This window comes from Gossypium hirsutum, chromosome A11 (genome assembly GCF_007990345.1).
Source record: "Gossypium hirsutum isolate 1008001.06 chromosome A11, Gossypium_hirsutum_v2.1, whole genome shotgun sequence".
NCBI lineage: Eukaryota > Viridiplantae > Streptophyta > Magnoliopsida > Malvales > Malvaceae > Gossypium > Gossypium hirsutum.
Window position 1 is genome coordinate 89,381,223 of NC_053434.1, and position 27,718 is coordinate 89,408,940.

Below are 27,718 nucleotides of genomic sequence, written 5' to 3' on the forward strand. Positions count from 1 at the left end.
AAATGAGCATATCCGGCCATACGGTCAAGAGGAGACAAAATTTTAAAATTTGGTAGGTTAGGTGACTTGTTTTGACTAAAATAGAAATAGATGAAAGAAGAATGATATCATCCCTTTCCATCTTCTTCCTCCACCAAAATTTTCAGCAAAGAATGTGGTTTTGAAAGCTTTAAAATTTTCAACAACATTAAGCCTTTTAAGGAAGTGTTTTTGAAAGTTTCTCTTAATGATTTTTACATCTTTGGGCTCCTTGAAGCATAGGCTTTCTAATGAAAGGTCTATTTTGCAACATGGTTGAAAGTTTAGGGTTTTGCCATGAAAATATTTGTGATGTTTGCTGAGTTTTTATGGAAGAAAATGAGTCTTAGTTGTGTAATAGACAACTTTTGTGAAAGAACTTCTCATGAAAACCCTTGTGGGACCATTTTGCAAAGTTTGTGAAATTAGATGATAATGGTGTGAAATAGTGAGAATTTGGTGATGCTATAAGAGTAAGAAGGGGTCAGCTAGGCCTAAGATACGAAGAAATTCAATAAAAATTAAATTTTGAGCATAGGGGCAAAATGGTCATTTTGCCAAGGTCTAGGGGCAAAATAGTCATTTTACCTGATATGTGAATTTTAGATTGCCTAATTGTGTTTAGTGACTAAATGAGTGCATTTTTTTATCATAGATCAAGAATTGCAAAATCCGGACCTAAACCAGGAGAAAGCCAAGCAAATCGACTAAACCGACTAGTCGAGTACATTTTGTAACCTGAGGTAAGTTGTATGTAAATAATGCAACTAAATTGTGGATGTATGTAGTCGAATTGTTATTGAATTGATATAGTATGAATTGTTAGATTGTGAATTAAGAATGCATATTATTGATTGAGATAATAGAAAGATCTAGTTGAGACCCTAGGAAACAAACCGGATATTCATGCCATAACATTCGGATTACTTGTGTGCCAGTGTAAGACATGTCTGGGACATGCATTAGCCACATTATGAGTGCCAGTGTAAGACCATGTTTGGGACATGGCATCGACGTAGAGATGAGTGCCAGTGTAAGACATGTCTGGGACATGCATCGACCTCGATGATGATAGCCAGTGTAAGACATGTCTGGGACATGCATCGACTAAGAGTTGTGCTAGTGTAAGACATGTCTAGGACATGCATCAGCACGTATATATGAGAGCTAGTGTAAGACCATGTCTAGGACATGGCATCGACAACTTATCCCATGTTTGAGACTTTTAGAATATCCGGTAATATTCCGAAAGGTTTAAATTTAAAGGTTATGAAAGTGCTTTAATAAAAAAAAAGTATAATAATGTTGTGAGTGATATAGGTACTTATTGGAAATCAATGAGTAATGAGCTCAAATTAGATAATGTGACTTGAGTAGACGATAATGAGTAAGTTAAGTTTATACTTACCTTTGAGTTATGAGCATGATGACTAATGGTGAAATTGTTGTTGTATTTTTATTTATATGCAACTTACTAAGCTTTATGCTTACTCTTTTTCCTTTCCCTTTTCTTTCAGTGCTGCTTAATTAGCTCAAGGATCCCTTGAAGTCAGAGATATCGATCACACTATCAATCAAAGCACTTGGTATAGTATAAATCTTATTTTGAGTATGGCATGTATAAGGCTAGACTAGGATGTTTGATTTAATGAGAAATGGGTTATGTATTTTGGCTTAAGTCAAAATCCCTTCATTTTGTATCAAGCCTAGAATAATGGCTATTATTCATTTTTGTAAATGCATATAATGTTCTTTTATGGATGAATTGGTGGCTATTGTGGTGAAATTAGTATATTGAGACGATCTTGTGTAGGTAGTGTAAATGGGTGACAAAATGGCTTGAAAAAAAATGGCCTCCTTTTGTCCACACAGGAATGTGACTAGGCCGTGTGAGACACACGGCTCACTCCCATGGGTGTGTGTTATAGTCGTGCATCCCCTGAACTTAAAATTTTAAAGTCAGTGTTGTACACGGGCAGGCGACACAGGCGTGTGTCATGGCCGTGTTTTAAAGTTAGTTTTAAACATGGGCAGGCCACACGGGTGTTTGTCATGGCCTTGTTTTAAAGTCAGTGTTGCACACAGGCTAAGGGCATGGGCGTGTGTGACCACACGGTCTATACCCACACGGGTGTGTGGAGCCTTAATGCATGTAAACGAGAAGTTTTAATTTAAAAGAAATTTTATGGCCCGATTTTATATGCACATGCTTGAGTAAGTCTGGTAACACCTCGAACCCTGTCCTGGCATCGGATACGGGCGAGAGGTGTTACACTCGAGGCTAAATTTATAGAGTTTAAGTAAATTCATACTGATGATAATAATGTGGATATGTTGACCAATGCCTTACCAAGAGAGAAGTTTGAAGCTTGTTGTTCGATCGTCGGTATGGTGAACATCCCCATATAATGGGAGCCCACTTGTTTTTGTGAACTATATATATAAGTGGGGGAAATAATGTTTTTTTTCATGGTGTTGTATGTGCGCTAGCAAAATCAAAGAAAAAAAGAGACAAAAGTGGGAGAGAATACAATTTTTTTACATAGACCAGCTGTAGTATTTTTTTTATTAGAGATTCATTCAATGTCCATTGGAGTTGATATTTTATGGTAGCTAGTAGACTTGAAGATCTTTAATATGTATGGCTCGCTTTCCATTTGGGTTACTATAGCTTTGGGGTTTTCAACTTTCAAAGCCAACCTCTTTTTGGTAATATTCTCAACTTTTCTCTTAAAGTTTGCTTGAGATTATTTGTTGATAGTCTTGTTTGAGTTGTATACTCTTTATGATGGCTTAGTTGTGATCTTTTAAGAAGGCTTTATGATGGCTTATTTGTGATCTTTTAGGAAGGCTTTGATTATATTGAAAATTTTTGGTAAACTTTCAAGTCTCGTGGTTTTTACCCTTTGTTTTAAAGGGGTTTTCCATGTAAAAATTGTGTATCTCGATATATTATTTTTGCTTGAATTATTGTTGTTTATGTGCATTTATTGTTGATATATTGTGTTATTGGGTTTTCCATAATTTTCAAATTAATATTTTGTGTGTAGGAATACCACTTATGCCTTTGCGTTGTTTCGTTAAGTTTAGTTTTGCCCTAACATGATAATTGTTTCTCGACTAAATCAACATATGATATGGTAATGGAAGAGGTTGGATATAGCAGTGGTGTGTACTGGAAACGAGTCTAGCAGTTTCAAGGACCACAAAAGGTCCAAGTTTTTTTTGGTTAGTTTGTCATTGACACTTGCTAACTAACGGGTGAACACATGAGGAGGCATATTGCGAGTCACCCATATTGTGTGTGTGTGTGTGTTTTTTATGGGAATGTTGTTGAAGACATTAACCATAAGCTATTTCAATGTTTTGCGGCTCAATCGAGATGCGGTGCGTTGGTTGAAGAAAGTAAGTCAACTGATTTTATTTTGTTAGAGCTCAATGATTGAATTCCTGTAAGTATTCAAGCAACTGCATATTTTGCAAAGTGATGCGAACCTGGTTGCATCATGTTTCGACACAATTCGGTGTCATCGAGAGTGGCCTAAGCTTGAGGGGCCCAAGTGAAAAATGAAGCTTAATCTCAGCTCGTTGAGCTCAATTCAGCTCATTTCCAGCTCAATAAGCTTGTTTGCTCGTTTTGAATTTATTTTTAAATTATTTCGTTTTAGTTGCTGGAATAATTACTTGCTTAGCTAAATTAGTTAACTTGGTTCAGCTCAATTAGTCCATGCATTCTAAAGCTGCTAGCTATTTAATTAAGTTAGTTAATATAGTTTAGTCTAAATAAATGTGTCTAAATTCTGGCCATTTTAATTAAGTGTTAGTTCATACATAATTTTAATATGTTTCAGTTGAATTTAAATGTGCCTTAATTTATCACATGCTTTTAATATGTCCAGCCTATTACATGTTTTAAATATGTTTAGCTACAGCTAAAATTAATTAGTAACTTAGCTTAAATATGTGTTATAATTATGTCTTAGTTTAAGCTTGATTTTAATGTGTCTATTAACAAATGCTTGTAGGTGACTATTTAGTTGGAATCAATTATGTACAAGGGCTGTTACAAAGTAATAAATGCGACTATTCAGTTGGAATCGGTTACATACAAGGGGCTGTTACAATAATAAAAGGAGAGCAATATGCATCATTAAAATTCGGCAGCCTCTCCATCTTCTTCAGGGAGCCCTTCAAGAATAGCAATGGACAAAGGTGTGATTACAAATTCCATAACTGGTTGCCTCTTTATGAACACTCCATGGTCTGTTTGTGTGACCAAAAATATCATGAATATTGCTGGTGTCTATTCGGCTTCCAAGAGGGAATTTAAAACATATTCCAAAAACTCTTTGGTTACTCAAGAATGAAACCTAAGCATTCAAACTCATTAAATTAGCTGAATTGGAGCAATAAATCATATTGATGGTTGGAGTTGCTTAGGCTTAGAGGAATTCAAGAGTTTGTGCTTATTGATTAAGTTTTATTTCAGCCATTAATAGCTCATTTAAGCTGATCATTGTGACTATTCGGCTAGGCCTTTATCTAGCACTATAAATACTTGTAATCAGCTCATTGTAATGGACTTTTGCCAAATATATGAATCAAATTGATATTTGTGAGATTTTCAAATCTCTTTGTTTTCTTGGGACTGATTTGACTTATCGAGCATAACTTGTGGCGTTATTTCCTTTCTATTATTAATCGAACTTATCACTTTCTAGTGTGGCGTTCATTACATTTAGTTCCTATCACATTTGATAGTGTGTCAAGGTTTTGTGCTGTTTTCCCTAAACTGAATTCACCTAAGACCTATTTTGAGTTTCGGGTCAACAATCACATTATTTCCGGTTCATTCTCAAGCCTTAATCGAATTACCTATCTTTGCTTTACCATTTCGCAACCTTGTTTTAAGTCTATTTCTTTCTTCTCATTAGTCTATTTTGATTAAACTTAATTCATTTCTAAAACGATACAGCTCTTACTCAAATTCACGATTGGACAACAAATACTACTCGAGACATCTACAATCGAGTTCGTATCACAAAAGAGCCTAAGTATGGGGATCTACTCTTTGTATTTGTTTGTTGGAACCTTTGGCTTAGAAAGATCAAGATGATCTTTGACCCAAACTATGTGGAAGTTGAACGAGTGCTTGCGAGAAGCTTTAGATGAGAGATGAGACAAGAACTGCTATGGTGCAACAAAATTGTTACATGTGAATAAAGGGTAATGAGTTAGTCGACTAATTAGGGGGAATGACTTTTATGTGGTTGGTATAAGGTGAACATTGATGCTGCAAAAATGACCACTGAAGAGTTGGCTTCCGTTGAGAGGATCATATGGGATAGTAATAGCTAATGGGTTATGGAGTTCATACGATAGTGTGGAGCATGTATAGTTGGTGATTCGAAATTATGGGGAATTTACGATGGCTTGAGTTGTGCATAGGATATGGGTTTGAGGAAAGTTATTCTAGAGACAAACACTTTGAATGTACATTTATTAGAGAAAAGAATCAGTAATTCCATAACCAAATGCCTTAATGCGTGTAATTATGGCTATGTTTAGACGGAAATGGGATGTGTAAGTAGTCTATATTTATCATAAAGGGATTACACCACGGATGGGATGGCAAGTCTTGTTTTGGGTAGACCATATAGGGTATGTATAATAAAGAAGGCCCCTTTGACAATCATCCAACTGTTATAAGATGATGAAAATGGCATGGGTTTGAGAAAATGACTCTCACCTAGGTTAATTTGCTTTTAATTTTTAGGGTAAACTACACCATTAATCATTAAATTATAGTTATGTTTTTGTTTTGGTCACTGAACTATTCGAAAGTTTTCACTTAAGTCACAGAGCTATTCAAAATTTTTTATTTAAGTCACTAGGTTGTTAAGTTTTTCTTAAATGTTTCGCAAACGCTCTAAACGACGATTCGACGATTGGTACAATGAATCAGTATCCATCGACGAGTAGAAGAACATACCTTAAATCTAAGTCAATCTGACAGTTAGTGTTGAAGATCAGAGAAAAAAGTTGTTTGAATTTTGGTTCGCAGATTTGTGATATCCAAAATCGTTTAATGAAAAGAAAACTAAACTGTAGAAGAGAAGGAGAAAGAAAGCTTTCGATTGGTGCATGTAGTGCGAATAGAGAAAACTATATAACATCAATTTTAATAGCTCAAATGACTTAAATGAAAACTTTTGAATAGTTTAGTGATCAAATTGTACTTTTTTTAGTTAAGTGACTAAAACAATAATTTACTCATAGCTTGTGACTAATGATGTAATTTACCCTTACTTTTATTAAAAAATTAAAAAAAATTGAATTTAAATAATTAAATCATATCTATAGTTTTTCCCGGAGTTTTTTTGAAAAAGAAAAAGAATCAAATAGAATTTGTTTGATTGGATTAAGCCCAAGAACTTAGTATTCGGATAAATGTTACCCACCCGAATAAAAACGGGTCAAGTCCTAAACATGTCGTTTGAACCTCATAACCTGAAGCCAAGACGACGGGGAAAAAAAGAAAAGAAAAGAAAAATGGCGGAAGATACGTTGTATCTTCAACTGCACAAGCTTTCATCTGTAAAATCAGAGCAAATTCTGGACCAAATTTTAACAACACTATGGAAAACTCGAAGGTGCGGTCTTCGCCCGCCCGACAAGTCTCGGTTTCATTCTCTCCTTTCGCTCCCTTCCCTTCCCGACCTCGACCCTGTAATTTTCCTTCTTCTTTTTTTCCTTCGCACTTTCTCTGCAGCCAAACACGCTTCTTTCTTTGATTTGTTTTAGTGTAGTTTTTGTTTGAAGTGTTAAACCTTGAAACTTGGAAGTTAAACATTAAAAGGATTCCGCGTTTTAAATTTGTTGTTAATTTTGCTATTATTATTTATTTTTATAACTAAATATACACTTTACTTTTAACTTCTTGCTTTTGATTTTTTTTTCTTTTTCTTTTTGAAAATGTGAAGTGATAATCTAGCGGAGACTAAATTAGATTATAGGCTTATTGCAAATGATAAATGATTTTCTTTTCTTGATGTTTGTAGTGATAATTGATACTTGAATAATAATATGTCGAAAAATGTGATGAATAGGTATTGGCATGCCTTCGATTGCTTATCAGGAAATCTGTACATGAAAATTTCAATGGCGATGATCTTTTGAAGCTGTTTCCGCCTGATTTGTCACTTGATTTGCAAAGTCTTCTGGTTCTATTGTTGCAGAAATATCAGAGTCAATGGAAGGAAGAACTAGCAAAAGAACAGGTAAGTAGTAACTTATTTCATAATTTTTCAAAAAAAAAAATTTCTACATGCCTGTTTACTGCTATGCTAATGCGAGTTGGTGATTTGGGTGTTGTTATTTATTTTTAATATTTTTTGCAATATTTAAGCAACTTATGATTGTGGTTTAAACAGAATTCAGTGCCTTACAGTCAATGTGAATTGGGGACATATAAGCTGATTCATTAGCGACTTGTTACTTTTACACAGCTGTTATATTCAGGGGTCGTTACAAGCTGCAACAAGTGTTTCACCTTGAGGATCTTTGTGATAGTTATTCAAATTGAATTCAAAACCTTTTATTCAATGTATGTAGAGGCTATATTATTGATTTATTAATGGCTTGATACTTTCACACAAATCCAAAAAAATCTAGGATGTTGCAATTTGTCCCGAAAAAGTTTAGGAAATATTTTACTTAAAAAGATGAGAGTGATTTTTATAGCTAAGCTTTCTGATGTATAATATACTCTAATTAATAGTTTTAGACTGTTTACAATATCTACTGAAAGCCGGTTTTGCAAGGTAATGTAATGGCTATTCTCTCTTCCCCCCCCCCCCCCCTTAATTCTCATCTTATTTAATTTTTGGTTGTAATGCCTTGTTGATATTCATCTTATCTAGCATCCACATTCATTGCCAAGGACCAGTGTTTCCTATCAGATAAGGGCAAACGCACCACCATCTTTCACACCATTGCCATATTCTGATATTCCAACTTCCTTGTGGTCTCGTCAAGATGATCCTAGTACCAGCACTAATCTTGGTGATTTTGGGGCTTCACCAATCATTGCTGACGCAGCTGGTTTTCATCTGGCTCCCTTGCTAATGCAACAGGATGCTGGTCCTCCAGACAATCTGGTATATAGAACTTCTTATTTGTTCATTAGTTTCTTCTTCAATAAATCTAAATATAATTAGTTAATGTTCATACATTTCATGTATTTGTACTCGTCAATTAATCATCTCCCTTTTCCAGCTACCTCTTGGATTACTGTCTCTTTCCTTGCAATGATGAAATTTGTGCAGCAACTTTTCCCCCACATTACCATTAATCCTCAACTAGTCTAAATCAAACACATGCTTCTTATTAAAAGTTATCTTTGTGTTAAGGAAAGGAGTTCAGTATAATTTATTTTGGTTAAAGGTATATTCGTCTCCTTTCTCAAATAGTTGAAAGCTCTGACTTGCCTGTATAGACATGAATGTAAGATTGCTATTTCTTTTGATATGGCAGCTGGTCTGAGTTTCCTACTTGGGTTCAATTCTTGATTGAGACTTAATTAGCTTTATCCGAATGCTTATTACCCTCTTTCTTCCATTTAACTAATATCGTTTGTTCACCCTAATTCTATTGATTATTGTTGTTTTCTCCTTAAACCACATCAGATTTCTTAAGCCAAAAATATGTAAATGAATTAGCTATCACACTTTATTTCTTTCTGGCTCATTTTATATATTTCTTGACGTGTCTTATTTAATTTGGTTATAGGAAGTTTTACCCCGGCTTAAGTCAATGACATGGACCGTGGAGAATCTCAACTCAGCGCCAGCCAATAAAGCAGCTATTATCCATCTTAAGGTATGTGAATCGTGTATGGCAACAACCATCCAGACTCCATCATTGTGAACACCAGAATGGTTCCCTTTTTCTGATATTCAGAAAGATCTTATTTGAGGAACATTTTACATGTTGCCAACACAGAGACTTAATGTTCTTCCAAAATTCTATGTGCTATTAACTTTTAGTGAAAGCGTAACAAGAATTATTAGAGAATTAATGATGCTTAGACTTTAAGAGCACTGGGAAAATCGACAAAATAAGTTTCATGAAGTTGTTATGACCAGATAAAAACATGCTCTGGAGTCTGTCCTCTGTTCATGGAAGTGCTTTTCTATGCCTCTACTTCCAGCTACCCCACATCCAAGAAGGGGAAAATAGAAAAGGGAAAAAAATTCTAATGTCCTTCTTCCTACCCCTCCTTGTTCTTACTAATCAGCTTTAGGACAATATAAGGTGTCAGCTGGTGCTCTAAATGCACATAAATAGTATCCGATTAAGGTCTTCATTAGGCTGGTACGCTTTGATTTTATTGATTGGGGCCATTTTGATTCTTGTGTGAATTTTTTTTCCGACTTTAGATATAAGAATACACAATGGAGGATATAGGATTGGTTAATAAATGCTTATTTACTGATGGTTACCATTACTTGCTCCCTTTAAATTGTTTGATCCAGAGTACTTGGTCAATTGCTCATTTACTACATCAAATTGGTTGGGCTCTCGTAATGAAGACTCTGGTCTTACATTTTGGTTTGGGCTTATTTTTTTTGCTAAGCGTGATAGGCTGAGACTTTTGCATGTTGTATACCATTTTTCCGACTTTTTTGCTATGATAGTTGGAGATGGTAAATGTAGAACATTGTCAATTTTATTTTGCCAAGAAAGCAAGGAGTAAAACCTGTTTATTGTCCATAAATTCCCCTAATTGCGTGTTACTTTGTAGGAAGGGTATCCATGCTCTTAAAACAAAGGCCAGCTACAAATCCTGGTGATGTGGTTAAGGAGAATATTGAACACTAGAGAACTTAGTGTTATAGAAAGCCTCTAAGTTTCTTATTAACTCAAAGGAAAAAATAAAAAAAATAAAAAAATAAAAAAAACTGTTGCTGTAAATCTGTTACAGCATATATAGAATAGACTTCATTGCAAGCAAAGTAACTGGACTTTCTTTCAAATAAAGTTTTATTATTAGTCCTAGATTTAACCTCAAGAAATAATAATCTAGCTATCCAAAAAAGATACCTAATTCTTTAAACTAAATATTAAAAAAAACTGAAATAATAAAATAAAATAAAATATTTTAAAATTAAGCTCCTGCATCACCTGTCATTGAAATAATTATTTTGGTTCTTTGATGAATGAGGCATTTCTTCTAATGAGAATTTCTTTGCTACAATCAAGTTTCTCATCCATTTAAGTTGGTAAATTCTTATTTCTTACAAGTGGTTAATGACTTATTTCTTTTCTCATCCCTGCGGGCAGCTTCAAGATTATACCAAGTCTCCTTCAGGAGAGAGAGAAGTGAAATTTCAGCTGACTAAAGACACACTTGAAGCTATGTTGAGATCATTGACTTACATCAGCGAACAACTTTCAAACATGGTAAGAATGCCCTTTTGTATCTTATTATGGACCTAAACATTATGGTCATTATTATTAGTAAGAGTTTGGAGGAGTAGGAGATTGGTATTTGGGTGTTCAAGGTGAGCCTTGAGTGCTGTTGCATTCTTCTTGTCATGCTTTTGGTTTTAAAGTCCGTTAGCTATGCTCTACTCCTTTAGTTTACCACCCTGCATGTAACGATTGTATTTGGAATCTTAAATTCTTGTTCATTTCTCTCTCTTATTGGGATATTCTTGAGGAACATTATGCCTAGTTTGTTTTTGTCTTTTTATTTATCAGACTGGGACTTCCTCAGAGCCGGCACAGAAAAAGCAAAAGCAATAGGACTATATGGCCATAGTTCATTTCTTGTCTCTTTATTTTCTGTACTGACATTATATATAGATTCATTTTGGAGTTATCCACTAAGGTTAGCATAGCGTAGATATCGAACTGATTTCTAAGTGCATGTTCAACAGAATGGGGTAGAATTCCTCTTAGCATGCTTTTGTTTGATTGTTGACTGTCTCAATGTAATTACTTGTTAAAATTTCATGCTCTGTTGATCCGACCACATAGTGAGATCTCTTTCCATAAAACCTAGCCTCCACTGATATAAACTTGATCTCTCCCAGAAAGTTCAAGCCTGAATCTGTTCAAAATGGTCAAAGTATTCAGAGATTTAAGTGGTAGTGAACTGATTAATCTTGTTGGATGAGCTGATATGCGTCATTCAAATTGGCTGTTTTGGAGTATAAGTTATATGTACTGATGCTGTACATATGACCAATGTCACCGGACTTGAGAGTGTTGAAGGTTGGTATGTATCCATCATAGATATAATTTATAATTTTAAAATTCTTTTCACATCATTAAAGGATCATATCCCCATACAGCCATACTCTTGTCCAAATAAGTTTCAGGAACAGTTTTCAAACCATAACATGTAATGAAATCTGGTAAAGTTTTGCCTGTGGACTTCGAGTATTTCTCATAAAATGGCCAACAGAATTGGAGCTCTAAAGCCTTCTAATATGAAGCTAACAATTTTTTACCCTTTCCTAACGGAAAAGATAGGATTAAAGTCGCTGAGTGTTCATGAATTGGACATGGAAATTCATTTTACACATTCAAATGTTACAAAAGTTTTCTTTTATGTTTATATATTTCTAAATAATTTTTTTTATTGTGAACAATAACTCAAATTGAATTGAGTTGGAACATACCTCAAATTACTAAAACTTTCTAGCACAATTTGAACCAAGTAGTCTGTACCATGGAAAAACTCAGGGATAGTGTCGGATGATTTTTGGATTTTTGAATTTGAATATTTTAATTACTATTTGTAGCAGATGCAAATATTAATCTATTATTCAAAATCATTTACTTTTGCATAATCCGATTATGGATATTCAAATTTACTATACTTTTGCAAACAGCAGATTTGGATATATGAATCTATTATTTGCTTTTTTTTCTAAAACTTTTATTTAAAAAGTATTTTTTTTATAATTACTAAATGCAAGTATTTAATTGATTCGAATATCCAGCAAATAATTTGGATACTATTACTTAAATTTAATGCGGATAATAAATGGATTTGCAAATTTAATTTCTATTTTTACAAAAATTAAAGATACGTGGTCTACCGTCGTCCTTAAAAACTAAGGTAACTAACTTAAGAGAAGGCAAAATCAGTAGTTCTCTCTCTTTGGGTTCGGTATCAAGTTTGCTTACAAGAAAAGTCGGAATTTAGAAAGAAGTTGCAAATATTATGATAAAATAGTGGTATGTGATATATCAGTATACGTGTACATTTTGGAAGGAGAGATATGAGAAAGCAACAGTATGACAATATGATAGAATTGAAACCTGCATCACTTGCATAACAAATATTCATATAATTTCACATAAATAAAGGATCAAAATCAATTAACTCCCTTACTTAAATTCAACAAAACTTTGACTACCATTAATCAAAAACATTATGGTAACCAAGCTAGAAAACCCACAATCTCATCTCCAAAAAGGAGGTTAGAAGAAAACTGAAACCACAAAACTCTCTTCTAACTTTCTGAACTATGTTTTGTTGCTTTCATTCATTATCACTGGAGCTAGAGCTAGAGCTAGAGCTGGAACTTGAGTCATTAGTTTTTGCCTTCTTACCTTCAAGGTCTTGATCCACCAGCATTGTTTACACCTGAAGAATGCGGCAGCTTAGCTGGATCAGATTCCCGGCCTTGTTGGACAGCATTATGTAATTCCTTCAGAGATCTTGCCTCCACAACAGGTAATTTTGATTTGTTATCTGTGTCATCCTGTGGTTCCACAATCATACTTGGAACAATTACTTCCTCAACATCAGCTCCTTCATGCAGTTGCTTAAAAGCCAAATCAATATCTTCTGCTGATCTTGCTTCAAGAACTGGCAGCACCACATTAATCTCAGTCTTCATATCTTTTGATGGTTCATTCCTTGAACCTGAAGAATGTGGCAGCTCAGCTGGATTAGATTTCGGAAGTTGTTGAATAGCTTTGTCTATGTCCTCCAGAGATCTTGCCTCGACAACAGGTAATTTTGATTTGTTATCTCCATGGTCTGGCAGTTTCTCAATCATACTCGGAACAATTACTTCCTCAATGTCAACTCCTTCATAAAGTTGCTTAAAAGCCAAATCAATATCTTCGGCTGGTCTTGCTTCAAAAACTGGCAGCACCACATTAGTCTTGGTCTTCGCATCTTTTGATGATTCAATCCTTGAGCCTGAAGAATATGCTGGATTAGATTTCACAAGTTGTTGAATAGCTTTGTCTAAATCCTCCAGAGATCTTGCCTCAACAACAGGTAATTTTGATTTGTTATCTCCAAGATCTGGCAGTTTCTCAATCATACTCGGAACAATTACTTCCTCGACATTGACTCCTTCATGAAGTTGCTTAAAAGCCAAATCAATATCTTCTGCTGACCTTGTTTCAAGAACTGGAAGCACCACATTAGTCTCAGTATCGTTATCTGTTAATGATTCATTCCTTAAGCCTGAAGAATGTGGCGGCTCAGCTGGATTAGATTCTGGAAGTTGTCGAACAGCTTTATGTATATCCTCCAGAGATCTTGCCTCGACAATAGGTAATTTTGATTTGTTATCTCCATGATCTGGCAGTTTCTCGATCATACTTGGAACAATTACTTCCTCAACGTCAACTCCTTCATGAAGTTGCTTAAAAGCCAAATCAATATCTTCAGCTGATCTTGGTTCAAGAATAGGCAGCACCACATTAGTCTCAGTTTTCGTATCTTTTGATGATTCATTCCTTGAGCCTGAAGAATGTGGCGGCTCAGCTGGATTAGATTCCGGAAGTTGTCGAACAGCTTTATGTATATCCTCCAGAGACCTTGCCTCGAAAACAGGTAATTTTGATTTGTTACCTCCATGATCTGGCAGTTTCTTGATCATACTCGGAACAGTTACTTCCTCAACGTCGACTCCTTCATGAAGTTGCTTAAAAGTCAAATAAATATCTTCTGCTGATCTTGCTTCAAGAACTGGCAGCACTGCATTAGTCTTCGCCTTCATATCTTCCTGTAACAACACACATTCAGAATAGGCAATATGAGATCCCTCAGGTGAACTAATTTCCTCAATCAGAGTCGTTCCATTTAGTTTCTATATCAGCAATTTAATATAATTACGCCACGTAGTCACACAAGGACACCCAACTACTGTAAAATTTAAGATACATTGACTGCAATGCAGGGAACCATATTACCATGTTGTCCAAGCTCACTAGTGGATAATGAAAAGGGCGCATGTGAAAGCCACAGTATTTAAGCATACATGCAATCTAAACATCTTATACTGGGAAAATCAACCACCTCGCAAAGAAATCCTAATTAGCCGTAAATATATAAGTATCAAATCATGCATATTTAATTAACTATTTCAACGTCACTATTTGACACAATAATATCATTGCTTTCAAGTCAACTCTTTTCTTGTGCTAGAACATCTAGGATTAAAGGTTATTTGTGTACAGCCATCACTTCTTTTGTAGATAAAGAAAGAAACAGAAAAATAAGGGGGAGGATAGATTATCATTTTGCTCCTACCAAACTCTGAGCTTGCAAAGAAGAAAGAAACAGGCGGGGAGAACTTGATCTTACGAGGCCAAGAAAAGCATCTGGTATTAATTAAATGAAATAAATTATTGAATACGGAATTTGCAAGACAGTTAATAGAAGTCGCTCATCTTGCATAACTTACCTTGATCTTATCATGTTCATCCATATCTGTATCATACCACAACAGCTGTTTGTCTGATTCTGGTGAAGAACCTTCTCTATAAGGCACATCTTGATAACTAGATTCTGAAGAAATTTCCTCCGCGGTTATACCACGGTTGAGACCAGCATCAATTCCTGAGTCAGAACTTTGTGATTGGGCTTGATCCATTTTAGATTCCTTTTTATGCTCCTCCCTGATGTTAGCCTTTGAAGAATGAACTTGTGAAACTTGAGCGACTGATACATGACCTGATCCCGCTGCCGTGGACAAACTTGCATCACTGGAAGGCGTATGCTCATGAGTCAAACCTGTGGAAGACAACTCCCCACTCTTATAATGGTGGTGATCAACATCAAGACTTGCAACAGAGTTTGATGAATGCATTTGGTCTTCCTTAGGCATAAAACTTCCCTCTGATGAACTAGAGATATGAACTTGCTCAAGCTGAGTGTTTTCCTTATCAATTGCAAGCCTACCTACATCCTTCCCCAATCCCTCATCTGAAGATGAAGACCCAGCATCTGTCGAAAAATATTCAACCACATTATGATCAGAAGAACTTGAAGAAACCCGTGGTGAATCCACAGATTTAACATCATGCATATTGTTCTCCAGCATATCTGTTGTTCTTCGTTCATTTTCACTACGTAAATCTGAAGATGCTGCATGCATTTCTTGGAAACTAGTAGTACTTGGCTCAGCTGTTTTGCCATGCCTTTTCAGTCCCTCATCAGTAGACTCAACCAGCATCAAGGGCGAAACCATTTTAGATATCTCAGCTAGTGTGTTAGAAGGGACAGACGAAAATGAGAGGAATTTCTCGAGCGATGGAGGACTAGAATCATAAACAGGCTCCCTACGTTGATTATCATCCACCGCCCTACTCAGAGAATGGGACTCCGATTCCTCAAATGAAGGCTGCATAGAAAAGCCAAATTCTTCAGTTTCATGATCTCTGGGTTCAAAACTTGCAAAACGTTCTTCCTTGACATCAGATATCTCTTCATCTGTCTCTGATGAAGACAATGACGAAGACGACGACGACGAACTTGAGCTACTGCTAGAATCCTCTGTAACCATCTCTGTTCTAGAATGAATTTCACTGGAATTGAATTCCATAAGAGAAATTGGTGTAGCTCCAGACAAATTTGATTCCGTTCCCAGCTGATTTTCTCCATCTCCCAAAATGATCTCAACCACATCATGATGAACATCTCTATTCTCAGCTAGGAGAATATTAACAGACTCAACTTCGCCAGATGATTGGCTTTCTTGTTCATCATGGACAGAAGAATGATCTTCATTCAAGATTGGTTCAGTTTCTTGAGAAACATTTGGCTGCTTGTCCTCATCCAGAATTGAACTGACTGATTCCGTATCAGGAACAGAACTCATCTTCGACTCACTAGCTTCACTTGACCGCCTCTGGAATGAGGCTCCTTCTGTTACTAACTGCTCTGGAACAAAATAAGGTTTCCAGTTAAGCTCCTGTCTTGGAACGACAAAAGATGATGGTCCCACATGGAAGCTTTCATGTCTCCGAAACATGGATTCTCTTTGGGGAACAGTTTCCCTTTGATTAAAACCTGAAAAATCTTCTTGGAAATTGACTCCTTCAGGATCAGGTTTTTCCTGGCTTGAGTCACAAGGAAGATCAAAAGGGTTTCTTGGCCGCGAAATGGATGGAGCAGACCCTGGAATGGGAGGTAATCCTAGGTCTTCACAGGGATCATAAGGAAGTTCAAACGGGTTTTGTCTTGTAGAAATCGCTGTGATGTGTGAGGGAATATTAGCACCATCTAAGTCTATCAGATTTTCTCATTCATTGACCTCATGTTTTATGTGCTCTTCTCCTTGCAATAAGAGTCTCCAATCGTTGGTTTCTTTCAAGCTCTGAAGTCCCCAAGTCAATGAGATTCCTCTGATCATCCTCTGTCCATTTAATTGCAGATTTACTTTCATCTTCATTATCTGTCTTTGATCCTTTTCCCTCTTCCTCTCTCTGGTTCTCTAACTCATATGAATCAACACTTCCATTACTACTACCATGGGACCTCTCTGACACAGCATCTGAACAATTGACTGATAATAAAGCAGGCTGTGGCGCTTCTGAGCCTAAAAGCGGATGCAACTCATCAAGCGCCGGGATTATATCTGTCACCGAAACATCAGGATAGGAATTCTCAGTGCCATCAGAACCAGAATCCAAATATTTATCATCATCATCATCCTCGTTGCCCACATCGTGTTTCCAAGATGACATGAGAGAAGATTCCAATTCATCACCCTTTAGTACATCACTGAAAGCTCCTGCAAATTTAATATGGTCCACTTCAAGATTCCTATCACGTACCCCATCTGCCACAGGCTCTCTCTTACTAAATACATCTTCACTCCCCAGCATATCCGGCAGAATTTCCCTCTTCTGGGATAACAAATCATTTGACATTCCCTGAATGACTCCATTGTCGCAATCAATACCCGTACGCTCATCAACTAACATCTTATAAGAAATGGAACTATCGTCTTCCTCAACTTCACTAACCTCATTATCAGCCAAACTAACTTTCCCATAAGCATTCTCTACTATACCCCTCCTCTTACCTACATGTCTTTCTACAACAAAATCACCATGATCAACATCTCTCTCAACTACATAATTTCCTTCTGTAGCTCCAGTTTTCAATGGTGAAACTTTATGACTAATTTTCTCTTCTTTTTCTTTTTCCTTTTCATCTATTTCGGGTATGTTTGGTGACCCAAAACTCAAAAGAAGACCAAGCAAAACAGCAGTGCAAACCAAAACAGGAGATGCAGTCACCAAAACTGAAAACATGAAAGGAAAAGATCTATACAAATATATAATAAAACCAACCAAACCAACAAATATTGGATGATTCCAAACCAATCTATAACTTGTTTTAACTGATACCACCATAAATTTCCAAACTCTAACTCCAAATTCCAATTTTCCACGCGCCATCTCTCTCTCTCTCTCTCTCTCTATGTAAAAACCTATTTATTCTCAATTTCCAATCTGTTTAAAAATAAGATAAAATTAGAAACAAAACAACAAAATGTATGCAAAGCAAATAAATTCATCAGAAAATTTAACTGTAAACTCACCTTAGGGGTACAATTAAATGAAAGAGAGACCAAGCAATAGAAGATCAACCCAATACCTGAAAGGCAACAATGGGGAGTTTTTGAGTGGTGAATTGCTAATTAAATTAAAATAAAAGAAGGAATTCTAAGAAAAGCTCAAAATCCTCAAATTATAAATTTGGAAGAAAGGATCAAACAGCCAATAATACCTGGGAAAATTCAGAAACCCCAAGGCTTCTGAAGGTTGAAAATTGAAGCAGAATGGGATATTTTAAAATGGGTTAAATACAAAGAGATCATTAATAAAAGAGGAAGCAAATGAAATCCTGTGTTCTTTTTGCCTACATTTTGGGATTAGCAAAAGAGCTATGAAGTTGAAATAGTTTCTGTATTGCATTAAAAGCCGAAGGAGACATGGGTGGCATAAAAACAAGAGAATGATTGAAAAAGAAAGAGAAGAATGTTTCTATTAATCTATGCCAATATATATAAAAAGAATCCTGTATTTGTTTGACAGCTGTCCTAAAAGGACATAGATGCCATTTTTTTTATTTGGGTTTTTCTCGCCAAATTTTTTGGGGAGATCACAAGGCGTTTTAGCGAGAGATCCACCCTCTACATCACAACCTCGCTCAATCAATCTTTCCAATTTCCGATGATTCAACCCTAAGCTGCAGGAACCTTAATTTTTAATTTAAAATATATTACACCTGCTTATGAGTCAGATTATTCCTCTTGGTGGAAAGATTTGTTCGAAAACTGACAAAGTTTTGATAAAATATACAACTCGAAAAAAGAGTTTGATTAAAATTAAAAATGTATTTTCAATATGACTTGAGCCGTATAAAAGATTTTTTTCCTGAATTTAGTCTTATTCGATTTGAATATATTAAATTAAATAATAATTTTATATATTTAATATAATAATTTATTCAATTAAATAATTCAACTTAAAATATAAAATTTTAAAAATTATATTTAATACAATAAAATATTTATTATATTTATTTGTATTTTTAATATAATAGAACATTTATTATATTTATGGTAATGTTTTTTAATATTAATACTTTTTAATGTGTTAAAAAACTTTTATTTTAACGTTTTTAGTGTATTTAATGTATTATATTTTTTAAAAATTTATTTTTAAATAAAAATTAATCTAAAAAAATTAAATATGAATTGAGTAGGTCGAGTTTGGATTTACCTTTCCTAAATATGGTTGGACTTGGGAAAAAAGTAAATCTATTTTTTAATTAATTTTATTATTATTTGATGTTTATTTTTTATTTTCTGAGATGGCAAATGAGTGTTTTCTCATCCATTAGTGAAGATGAAACACAACCTGGAAAATGTTTTAGTTCACATTTATAGCTAAAGGGTAAGTTTCCCGAGGTTCATTCTCTATTAACATTAGCTAAAACTAATGATCCATGTACAGTTTTGAATAAGGAAGTCTTAACATAAGCAGAAAGAATTGTAAAGCCAGATCCACATGATTTTTCTCCTCTAGGCTTGAGCTGCCATATCTGGAACCTCCGCATCTCTTGTTCCTGTAATCTTATCACTGATAGAGAGATGCTTCTTGTGAAATTGGTCTTTCCTTCTAGTTACAACCCTTTTCAAGGTTTTATTGGCACTCCAAATGCTGCACATGAACCACTATCTTCTGATGCTTTAACTTTATCCATGAATCGCTCTGTTTGGGTTTAATTTCGTCCCAGTTTTTCTCATCGTTTCAGCTCTGTTTCTATGCTACTATGCTTCAGTTTCTGCTCAAGAAGTTTGTAATGTCAAAAACAGAGTACATTTATCTTTTTTTTTTTTTTGGATTGCTAACATTATATATATATGAAAATGAAATGATTACATGGAGAAGAGTGAGAAAGGGCCAAAACAATGGGGAGATCTTAAGATAGAATGGGCTGCTTGCAAAAATGGAGATTTACAGTCCCAAATCGATTTGTCAAGTCGATGAGTGAAAGCAATAAAGAAAACTGGGACAGCTATAGAAGATATACAAGCCTTTTCATTCAATTATCAAAAACAGAGGCCATGATATTTCTGTAAGAAATTAAATAATCCATCATATATGTACACACATTTAGCTTAAATAATGGGTTTTAATCAAAGTGATAAGCTATATATATCACAAGAAGTTCTTCATCTTCTTCACTGAAACGCCAATGGCTTAAGGCGGATGATGGTAATTAGCTATTTTTTCCATGGGTTTTAAAATGATTTACTATAAACAAAAAAGTTGATTTATAGCTACGAAATCTGGGAATAAGCTATAATTTTTTTTAAAAGGAATGAAACGAAATTTTAATTTTTAATAGTTTATGTTTTTATAATTTTTAAATAATTAAATTAAATTTTTATAATTTTAGAGTGAGCAAAGTATAATTTTCTCTTTATTAATATAAAATTTAATTTTTTTTAAAGGGTCAAAATAATAATTTTACATTTTAAAGAGGTCGGGGTCCTTAACAGTCCCTTTGAATTCGCCTCTGTCTACCATATTAAGAAACTAAAAAAAAAGTGAGAATAAAAATAATAATAAAATAATTAGAGCTAATTATAGGGAGGTTCTTAGTTTTAGTCAAAAGTCAAATGCTTATGTGTCTCCTTAGCAATCCATGAGTAGATTAACAAAATTTGTAACTACAATAACTAATTTGAATAATTATTTTAATTACAGTGACTAAATTAAGAAAAAAATATTAAAGTGACCAAAATGGGACAAATCTCATTTTAGAGTAACCATAAGTGTAATTACCCTTTAAATTATCCATATAATTTACTTGTTATCATATAATTTTAAGAGGTTTTTAGGTATAAAAGGTCATTTGAGGAAAAAACCAAAAAATCAATTAAGCTCCTTCATTATCATATTTTGTCTTTGATCAGGTTGATTATTAAAATCAATTGATGGATCAATTAGATGGCAAAACATGACAACTTTTGATTTAGTTATTAAGTTCTTCTAGCATATTTCTATATTCAATCAACTTATTAATTTTCATAAGCAAACATCATATTATGTGAAGTAATAGTGATATTTCTATATTGAAACAGTTTAATCACATTAATCCTAAGGTTATGCAAACTAATAAAGTTTTTTTTCAATATTATTACTAATTTGACCTAGTTTATCATAAAAAGATCAAACATGCACCGTTTATATATTGTGCCAATTAATTACAATCTTTTTATGATTAAATAATTAATTCAATTGCATCAACACATTTATAATGCATGAATATCATGTTCATGATTTTATCTGAATGAATAAGCAACCAAGACACATGACATCATTAACAGAATTTTAATAATCTAAGATAAGAGAATACATCAATCTAACAACAACAGAATCAAGTCATTTTAATTAAAAGTGGAAAAATTTAACAATCATGTTCATCAATTCAGAACAAAATAAAAAGTTAAAAGGGAAAGAAACTAGAAGACAAATCCGGTGTTTCTCCATAACTCAGCTTCTGTTCTTTTCCTTATTCACACAATTGTCTTCAAGATACCAAAATTTGTTGCTCAAAGAACTTCAAAAATGCTTTTCTCAAACTCTTGTGTTGCTCTCTCAAATGGGAAGTGAAAGAATGAAGAATGGGAGAAGAGATGATGAGTGAGGGATAAGTGAAATGAGTGAATAGCTAGGGGATATTTATACTTATAGAGGCTGAGTATTTTTAGCAAATGAGAGCCTTGAAAATCTCTTTTCACATGGCTGACCCTTTCTTTAAGGAAAGTGGGTGGATGACTTTGTTATTTTTGCTTGATTAATGCTTGATTCATGAGAGAGAAACCTTGAAATGAGGATGAGAGTTGGACAGTCACATGTGAGAATTTTGTGGCTGATTTTCAATGTTTTACCAAGTCTTGAGTGGCTAATTTGGGCACCTTTATGGACACTTGGGCCTTCTTCTCCTTAGTGGAAGATTTGGGTTCCTATTTCTTTAGTAGGATGTCTATTTTTGTTGACCCAATTCTTAAGTTGGGTCAAGAGAATTTCCAGAGTCCAATAATGTAACATCCCGAAATAGGGTCTAAACGGAACAGTGGTTGCGAAACCACAAATTCGAGGTAGAAAAATTTATTTTATTATTATTTTGAGGTTCATGATATGATTGGATGATTGTGTGAAAATTTCGTGATGAAATTCTATGCATAAAGTGCTTAAGTTGAGATTAGGGACTAAATCGAATAAATTTCAAAACTTGCATTCAAGAAGTTTTTAGTATGAAATTGCTTCGGAATATTAATTAGGAGGGTTTAAATAAAATTTGACCAATTTCTAAGTTCATGGACAAAATAGGACATGGTTGGAATTTTTGAAAGTTTAATAAGGAAGGGTATTTTGGTCATTTGGATATTAAATGAAATAAAAAGGGAAAAATAACACAAAATTCATCATCTTCTTCATTAGACCGAAATTTCAAGGGTTCTCCATAGCTAGGGTTTGTTTCAAGCTTTCAAGCTCCATAGTAAGTGATTCTAAGCCCCGTTTTTAATGTTCTTTACGTTTTCGGAGTCCTAGTAGCTCGATAAAAGCTTATGTTAGCAATAATTTAAGTTAGGATTCATATTTGGAAAAAAACCCATAGGTGAAAAGTGTTTATTTTGATGTTTTATGATAGAATATAAGGTTTTAAATTATGTTAGACAACTTGTGCTACTCGGTTTTAAGTGAAAATGAGTAAAAGGGCTTAATCGGTAAAAATACCTAATAGTCATAAGTACATGTTAGAGTGTGAATTTGATGTTGTCATAGAAGGGAAAAATGATCAGCATGTCATAAAACATAAGAAAATAGGATGAAGTTTAAATTACGAGCCTTGGGGCAAAAGTGCAAATATGTCAAAGTTTAGGGGCAAAAATGTAATTTTTCCAAAGTTTGGGTCAAGGACTGTTTTGATCAATGTGAATATTAAATAAATTAAATTTTCTATTATAGATCAAGAAGAGCGAAATTCGAGAGTAGATCGGGGAAAAGAAAAAGTAAAGGACTAAATTGTAAAGTTTAGTCACATTTTGTATCGAGGTAAGTTTACAGTAAATAAATGCAATATTCTTTTATTTTACATTATTATTGTCAATTTCCAACATTTATATACTTATTTTCTTTGAATATTTAAAGTCAAATTAAAGGCGAAGTGACAGAGAAAAAGCATTAGGAAGCCCCGTTTGAACCTTAGGAATGTTAGGATATTGGGGTTGACAGGACAGGACAGGACAGAAATGAGCCATGTAAGTCCATATCAGATATATGGCTTTGGAGACAGGAATGAGCCATGTAAGCCCATATTAGATATATATGGCATTGGAGACAAGAATAATTCATGTAAGTCCATGTCGAAGACATGGCATTGGCAGGATATTGATAGACAGGAACGACCCTAGTATCCTTAGTATTCCAAGTGGTTCAACGGGTCATTGTACACGTTAAATTAAGTGAATTATCAGAAAAAGGGAAGGTAGATTATATTTATGAATAGTGAAAGGTCAGGTAAGAAAGAAGGTAAGTGAGTAAAGAAGAAGGTAGAAAATGAGAAGTAAAGAAAGTTTATGAGGCTAGGTGACATTATGTATAATTATTCATTATGTTGAATGTTGTAATTTATTTGCTTGTAAGCTTACTAAGCCTAGTGCTTACTTTCTTTATTTTCTTTTTTTATAGTTTTTATCAAGCCGCTCAGGGATTGAAGGAAACGTCGGAGACCCGATCACACTATCGAAGAAATCACATTGGTATAGTTAGACGTTTCGTTTTGTGTATGGCATGTATAGGAACTTGGTTTCTTTTGATATGATATGATCAATGAATGATGTGTAAATACTTGCTAGTGATTAGCTAATAGAGTGGCTGATGATATACATGTTTAATAGTATGTATGATTAAGTAGTAACTATCACATGAAAACTAAGAAAAATGTGAAAGTAACTTAAAAACAGATTCAAGTATCATAAATAACGGGATTTTGAAAAATCACAAGAAATTGTAGAGACATGGGTTGATGATGAATAATATATGAAATTAAATCTCGTTGTGTCTATTTTCATATGGAATAAGCAAAACAGGTAAAGGTTTTGTATTTTATAGGGTATCTGAGTTTTGGTGAAATAGGGCCAGAGCAATTTCTAGATCCCCTATTCCAACTTTAGAAATTCACCATAAATTTTACAAAAATAATTAGGTGATGTACTTTATACGGTTAGAATTCTTATTGAATCTAGTTTTAACAGAAGCAAACAATATAGTCATATGATTTTTGTACAGAGAGAAAAGTGGTTCGTAGTAAGTAGAGGCTAGTGCAGTCGAATTCTGAAACAGGGGTAACTTTAACTAATAAAATGTACTAATTGGCTAAGTAAAAAATTCTAGAAGAAAATTAGTAGATAGATATATGAGTCTAGTTTTAGGAAAAATTTACGGATCTTAATTTCGAGTTTTGAAACTCGAGAAATGAATTTTTAAGCAACCATGACGCAGAAAAATAGTTTATTCCGAAAATTAAAATAAGTGGTTTAGAGTTGTTTAAAAGGTAAGATAAGTTTAGTAACACCTCAAGCTTGAATCCGGTGATAGTTTCAGGCGTGGGGGTGTAACATTTATTGGTATCAGAGCAGGTTTAGTCAGTTCTCGGAACAGTTAGTGTGAGTAAAAGTCTAGCTATACATGCCATACCTGTATTTTGATAGTGTGACGACTCCTGACGATTTTTAGATATTTTGTTTTATAGTAATGGATCCCGAGCGAGCTAGTGATGATGATGTAGAAAGTAATGCGCCTGCTCCCGCGGAAGGGGCAGCGCCATCTGAAAATAGGCCAGTAACAGTTAATCAGGGAGGAGTGACTCGAGAAGCTCTCTTCCAAGCTTTGAATGATTTGTTTGCCGGGTTTGTTCGTACGAATCCGGCAGTTAGACCTCCACCCCCTCATGATTCTCAGGCTACCCATGTAGCTCAAGCTCCCCTAGTCACAGGTACAACGATAAGAGAAAAGCCACTAGTTGATAGAATCAGGAAACAAGGGGCAGAAGAGTTCCGAGCAACAAAAGATGATGATGCAGAAAGAGCAGAATTTTGGTTAGAAAATACTATCAGAGTCTTTGACGAATTATCTTGTACACCCGAGGAATGTATAAAATGTGTAGTATCACTTCTTAGAGACTCAGCCTACTACTGGTGGAAGACACTTGTATCAGTTGTACCAAAGGAGAAGGTCACTTGGGATTTCTTTCAGGAGGAATTTCGTAAAAAGTACATCAGTCAGAGGTTTATTGATCAGAAGAGAAAGGAATTCCTGGAATTGAAACAAGGTAATATGACAGTGAACGATTATGAGCGCGAATTTGTCAGGCTTAGTAAATATGCTCGAGAATGTGTGTCCACAGAGGCTATTATGTGTAAAAGGTTTGAGGATGGGTTAAATGATAATATCCGACTTTCAGTGGGTGTCCTAGAAATAAAAGAGTTCGTTATTTTAGTTGAGAGAGCCTGTTAGGTAGAGGAGCTGTTAAAAACAAAAGGCAAAGTTGAGACAGAGACACAAGATACAAAGAAGAGACAGATGAGCAGGTCATTCCAGGCTACATCCAAAAGACCAAAGGAGTTTTCTACCAGATCTAGTTTCTCAGCCGGGTATTCTAGTCAGAATAGAGGCAGCAGATTTAAGGATTCGAAGGCTCAGAACACCTCGACTGCGAGTGTAGCTAATGTTGGACAGGGTAGATCAGGGTGTTCACGGTGTGGTAGACTTCATTATGGTCTTTTTCGGGCAGGCGAAAATGTTTGTTATAAATGCGGTGCTCCAGATCATTTTGTACGAGAATGTCCAGAGGTGGCTAATCGAGAGATAACACAGAGTGCTAGATCCAGAAATGCTTCTACTAGAGGCAAATCACCGAGGCAACCGGGAGTAGGAGCAAGTAACAGAGGTACCTCAAGAGATTCGGCTGTGAGACCAGATGTTAGAGCCCCTGCAAGGACTTATGCTATTCGTGCACGCGAAGAGGCATCCTTCCCCGATGTGATTACGGGTATATTTTCTTTATATGATATTAATGTCATTGCTTTGATTGATCCGATTTCAAATTATTCATATGTTTGCAAGAAATTGATGTCTAGTAAAAGTATGCCTATAGAATCTACAGAATTTGTGGTTAAAGTATCGAATCCATTAGGCAAGCATGTATTAGTAGATAAAGCAATTAAGGAACAAAAGTATTGCACTTGTGAAAGTACTATGGAATAGACATGGGGTAGACGAGGCTACATGGGAACCCGAAGAGGCTATACGAGAACAGTACCCACATCTCTTCACAGGTAAAATTTTTGGGGACGAAAATCCCTAAAGGGGGGAGAAATGTAACATCTCGAAATAGGGCCTAAATAGAACAGTGGTTGCGAAACCACAAATCTGAGGTAGAAAAATTTATTTTATTATTATTTTGAGGTTCATGATATGATTGCATGATTGTGTGAAAATTTCGTAATGAAATTCTATGCATAAAGTGCTTAAGTTGAGATTAGGGACTAAATCGAATAAATTACAAAACTTGCATTCTAGAATTTTTTAGTATGAAATTGCTTTGGAATATTAATTAGGAGGGTTTAAATAACAATTTTACCAATTTCTAAGTTCATGGACAAAATAGGACATGGATGGAATTTTTGAAAGTTTAATAAGGAAGGGCATTTTGGTCATTTGGATATTAAATGAAATAAAAAGGGAAAAATAACACAAAATTCATCATCTTCTTCATTAGCACGAAATTTCAAGGGTTCTCCATAGCTAGGAATTGTTTCAAGCTTTCAAGCTCCATAGTAAGTGATTCCAAGCCCCGTTTTTAATGTTCTTTACGTTTTTGGAGTCCCGGTAGCTCGATAAAGCTTATGCTAGCAATAATTTAAGTTAGGGTTCATATTTGGAAAAATACCCATAGGTGAAAAGTGTTTATTTTGATGTTTTATGATAGAAAATGAGGTTTTAAATTAAGTTAGACAACTTGTGCTACTCGGTTTTAAGTGAAAACGAGTAAAAGGGCTTAATCGGTAAAAATACCTAATAGTCATAAGTACATGTTAGAGTGTGAATTTGATGTTGTCATAGAAGGGAAAAATGATCAGCATGTCATAAAACATAAGAAAATAGGATGAAGTTTAAATTACGAGCCTTGGGGCAAAAGTGCAAATATGTCAAAGTTTAGGGGCAAAAATGTAATTTTTCCAAAGTTTGGGTCAAGGACTGTTTTGATCAATGTGAATATTAAATAAATTAAATTTGCTATTATAGATCAAGAAGAGCGAAATTCGAGAGTAGATCGGGGAAAAGAAAAAGTAAAGGACTAAATTGTAAAGTTTAGTCACATTTTGTATCGAGGTAAGTTTACAGTAAATAAATGCAATATTCTTTTATTTTACATTATTATTGTCAATTTCCAACATTTATATACTTATTTTCTTTGAATATTTAAAGTCAAATTAAAGGCGAAGTGACAGAGAAAAAGCATTAGGAAGCCCCGTTTGAACCTTAGGAATGTTAGGATATTGGGGTTGACAGGACAGGACAGGACAGAAATGAGCCATGTAAGTCCATATCAGATATATGGCTTTGGAGACAGGAATGAGCCATGTAAGCCCATATTAGATATATATGGCATTGGAGACAAGAATAATTCATGTAAGTCCATGTCGAAGACATGGCATTGGCAGGATATTGATAGACAGGAACGACCCTAGTATCCTTAGTATTCCAAGTGGTTCAACGGGTCATTGTACACGTTAAATTAAGTGAATTATCAGAAAAAGGGAAGGTAGATTATATTTATGAA

The 27,718-nt window shown here is 34.6% G+C and overlaps 1 protein-coding gene and 1 pseudogene across 2 annotated transcripts; one reads left to right on the top strand and one right to left on the bottom strand.

Moving 5' to 3' along the window:
- The first annotated feature begins 6,486 nt into the window (after nucleotides 1-6,486).
- LOC107890970 (uncharacterized) lies at nucleotides 6,487-11,035 on the top strand. Of its 2 annotated transcripts, none has more exons than XM_016815593.2 (6): nucleotides 6,487-6,747; nucleotides 7,128-7,298; nucleotides 7,941-8,177; nucleotides 8,809-8,898; nucleotides 10,363-10,482; nucleotides 10,783-11,035. In XM_016815593.2, the coding sequence occupies exons 1-6, from the start codon at nucleotides 6,508-6,510 to the stop codon at nucleotides 10,825-10,827; spliced, it is 903 nt and encodes a 300-aa protein (XP_016671082.2). In that variant the 5' UTR covers nucleotides 6,487-6,507; the 3' UTR covers nucleotides 10,828-11,035. The 2 variants fall into 2 exon arrangements, with proteins under 2 accessions (XP_016671082.2, XP_016671074.1); XM_016815585.2 differs by having other exon boundaries at nucleotides 6,516-6,747; nucleotides 10,757-11,035.
- Nucleotides 11,036-12,344: 1,309 nt separating this feature from the next.
- LOC107890986 (uncharacterized) lies at nucleotides 12,345-18,560 on the bottom strand (annotated as a pseudogene).
- Between the last annotated feature and the right edge of the window lie 9,158 nt (nucleotides 18,561-27,718).

Excerpts from the sequence above, each read along its gene's own strand:
- LOC107890970 (XM_016815593.2), top strand. The coding sequence starts at position 6,508 with ATGTCGTTTGAACCTCATAACCTGAAGCCAAGACGACGGGGAAAAAAA. Across the intron at positions 7,299-7,940 it reads AAGAACTAGCAAAAGAACAG|CATCCACATTCATTGCCAAG; the intron begins GTAAGTAGTAAC and ends CATCTTATCTAG. Across the intron at positions 8,899-10,362 it reads CAGCTATTATCCATCTTAAG|CTTCAAGATTATACCAAGTC; the intron begins GTATGTGAATCG and ends CCCTGCGGGCAG.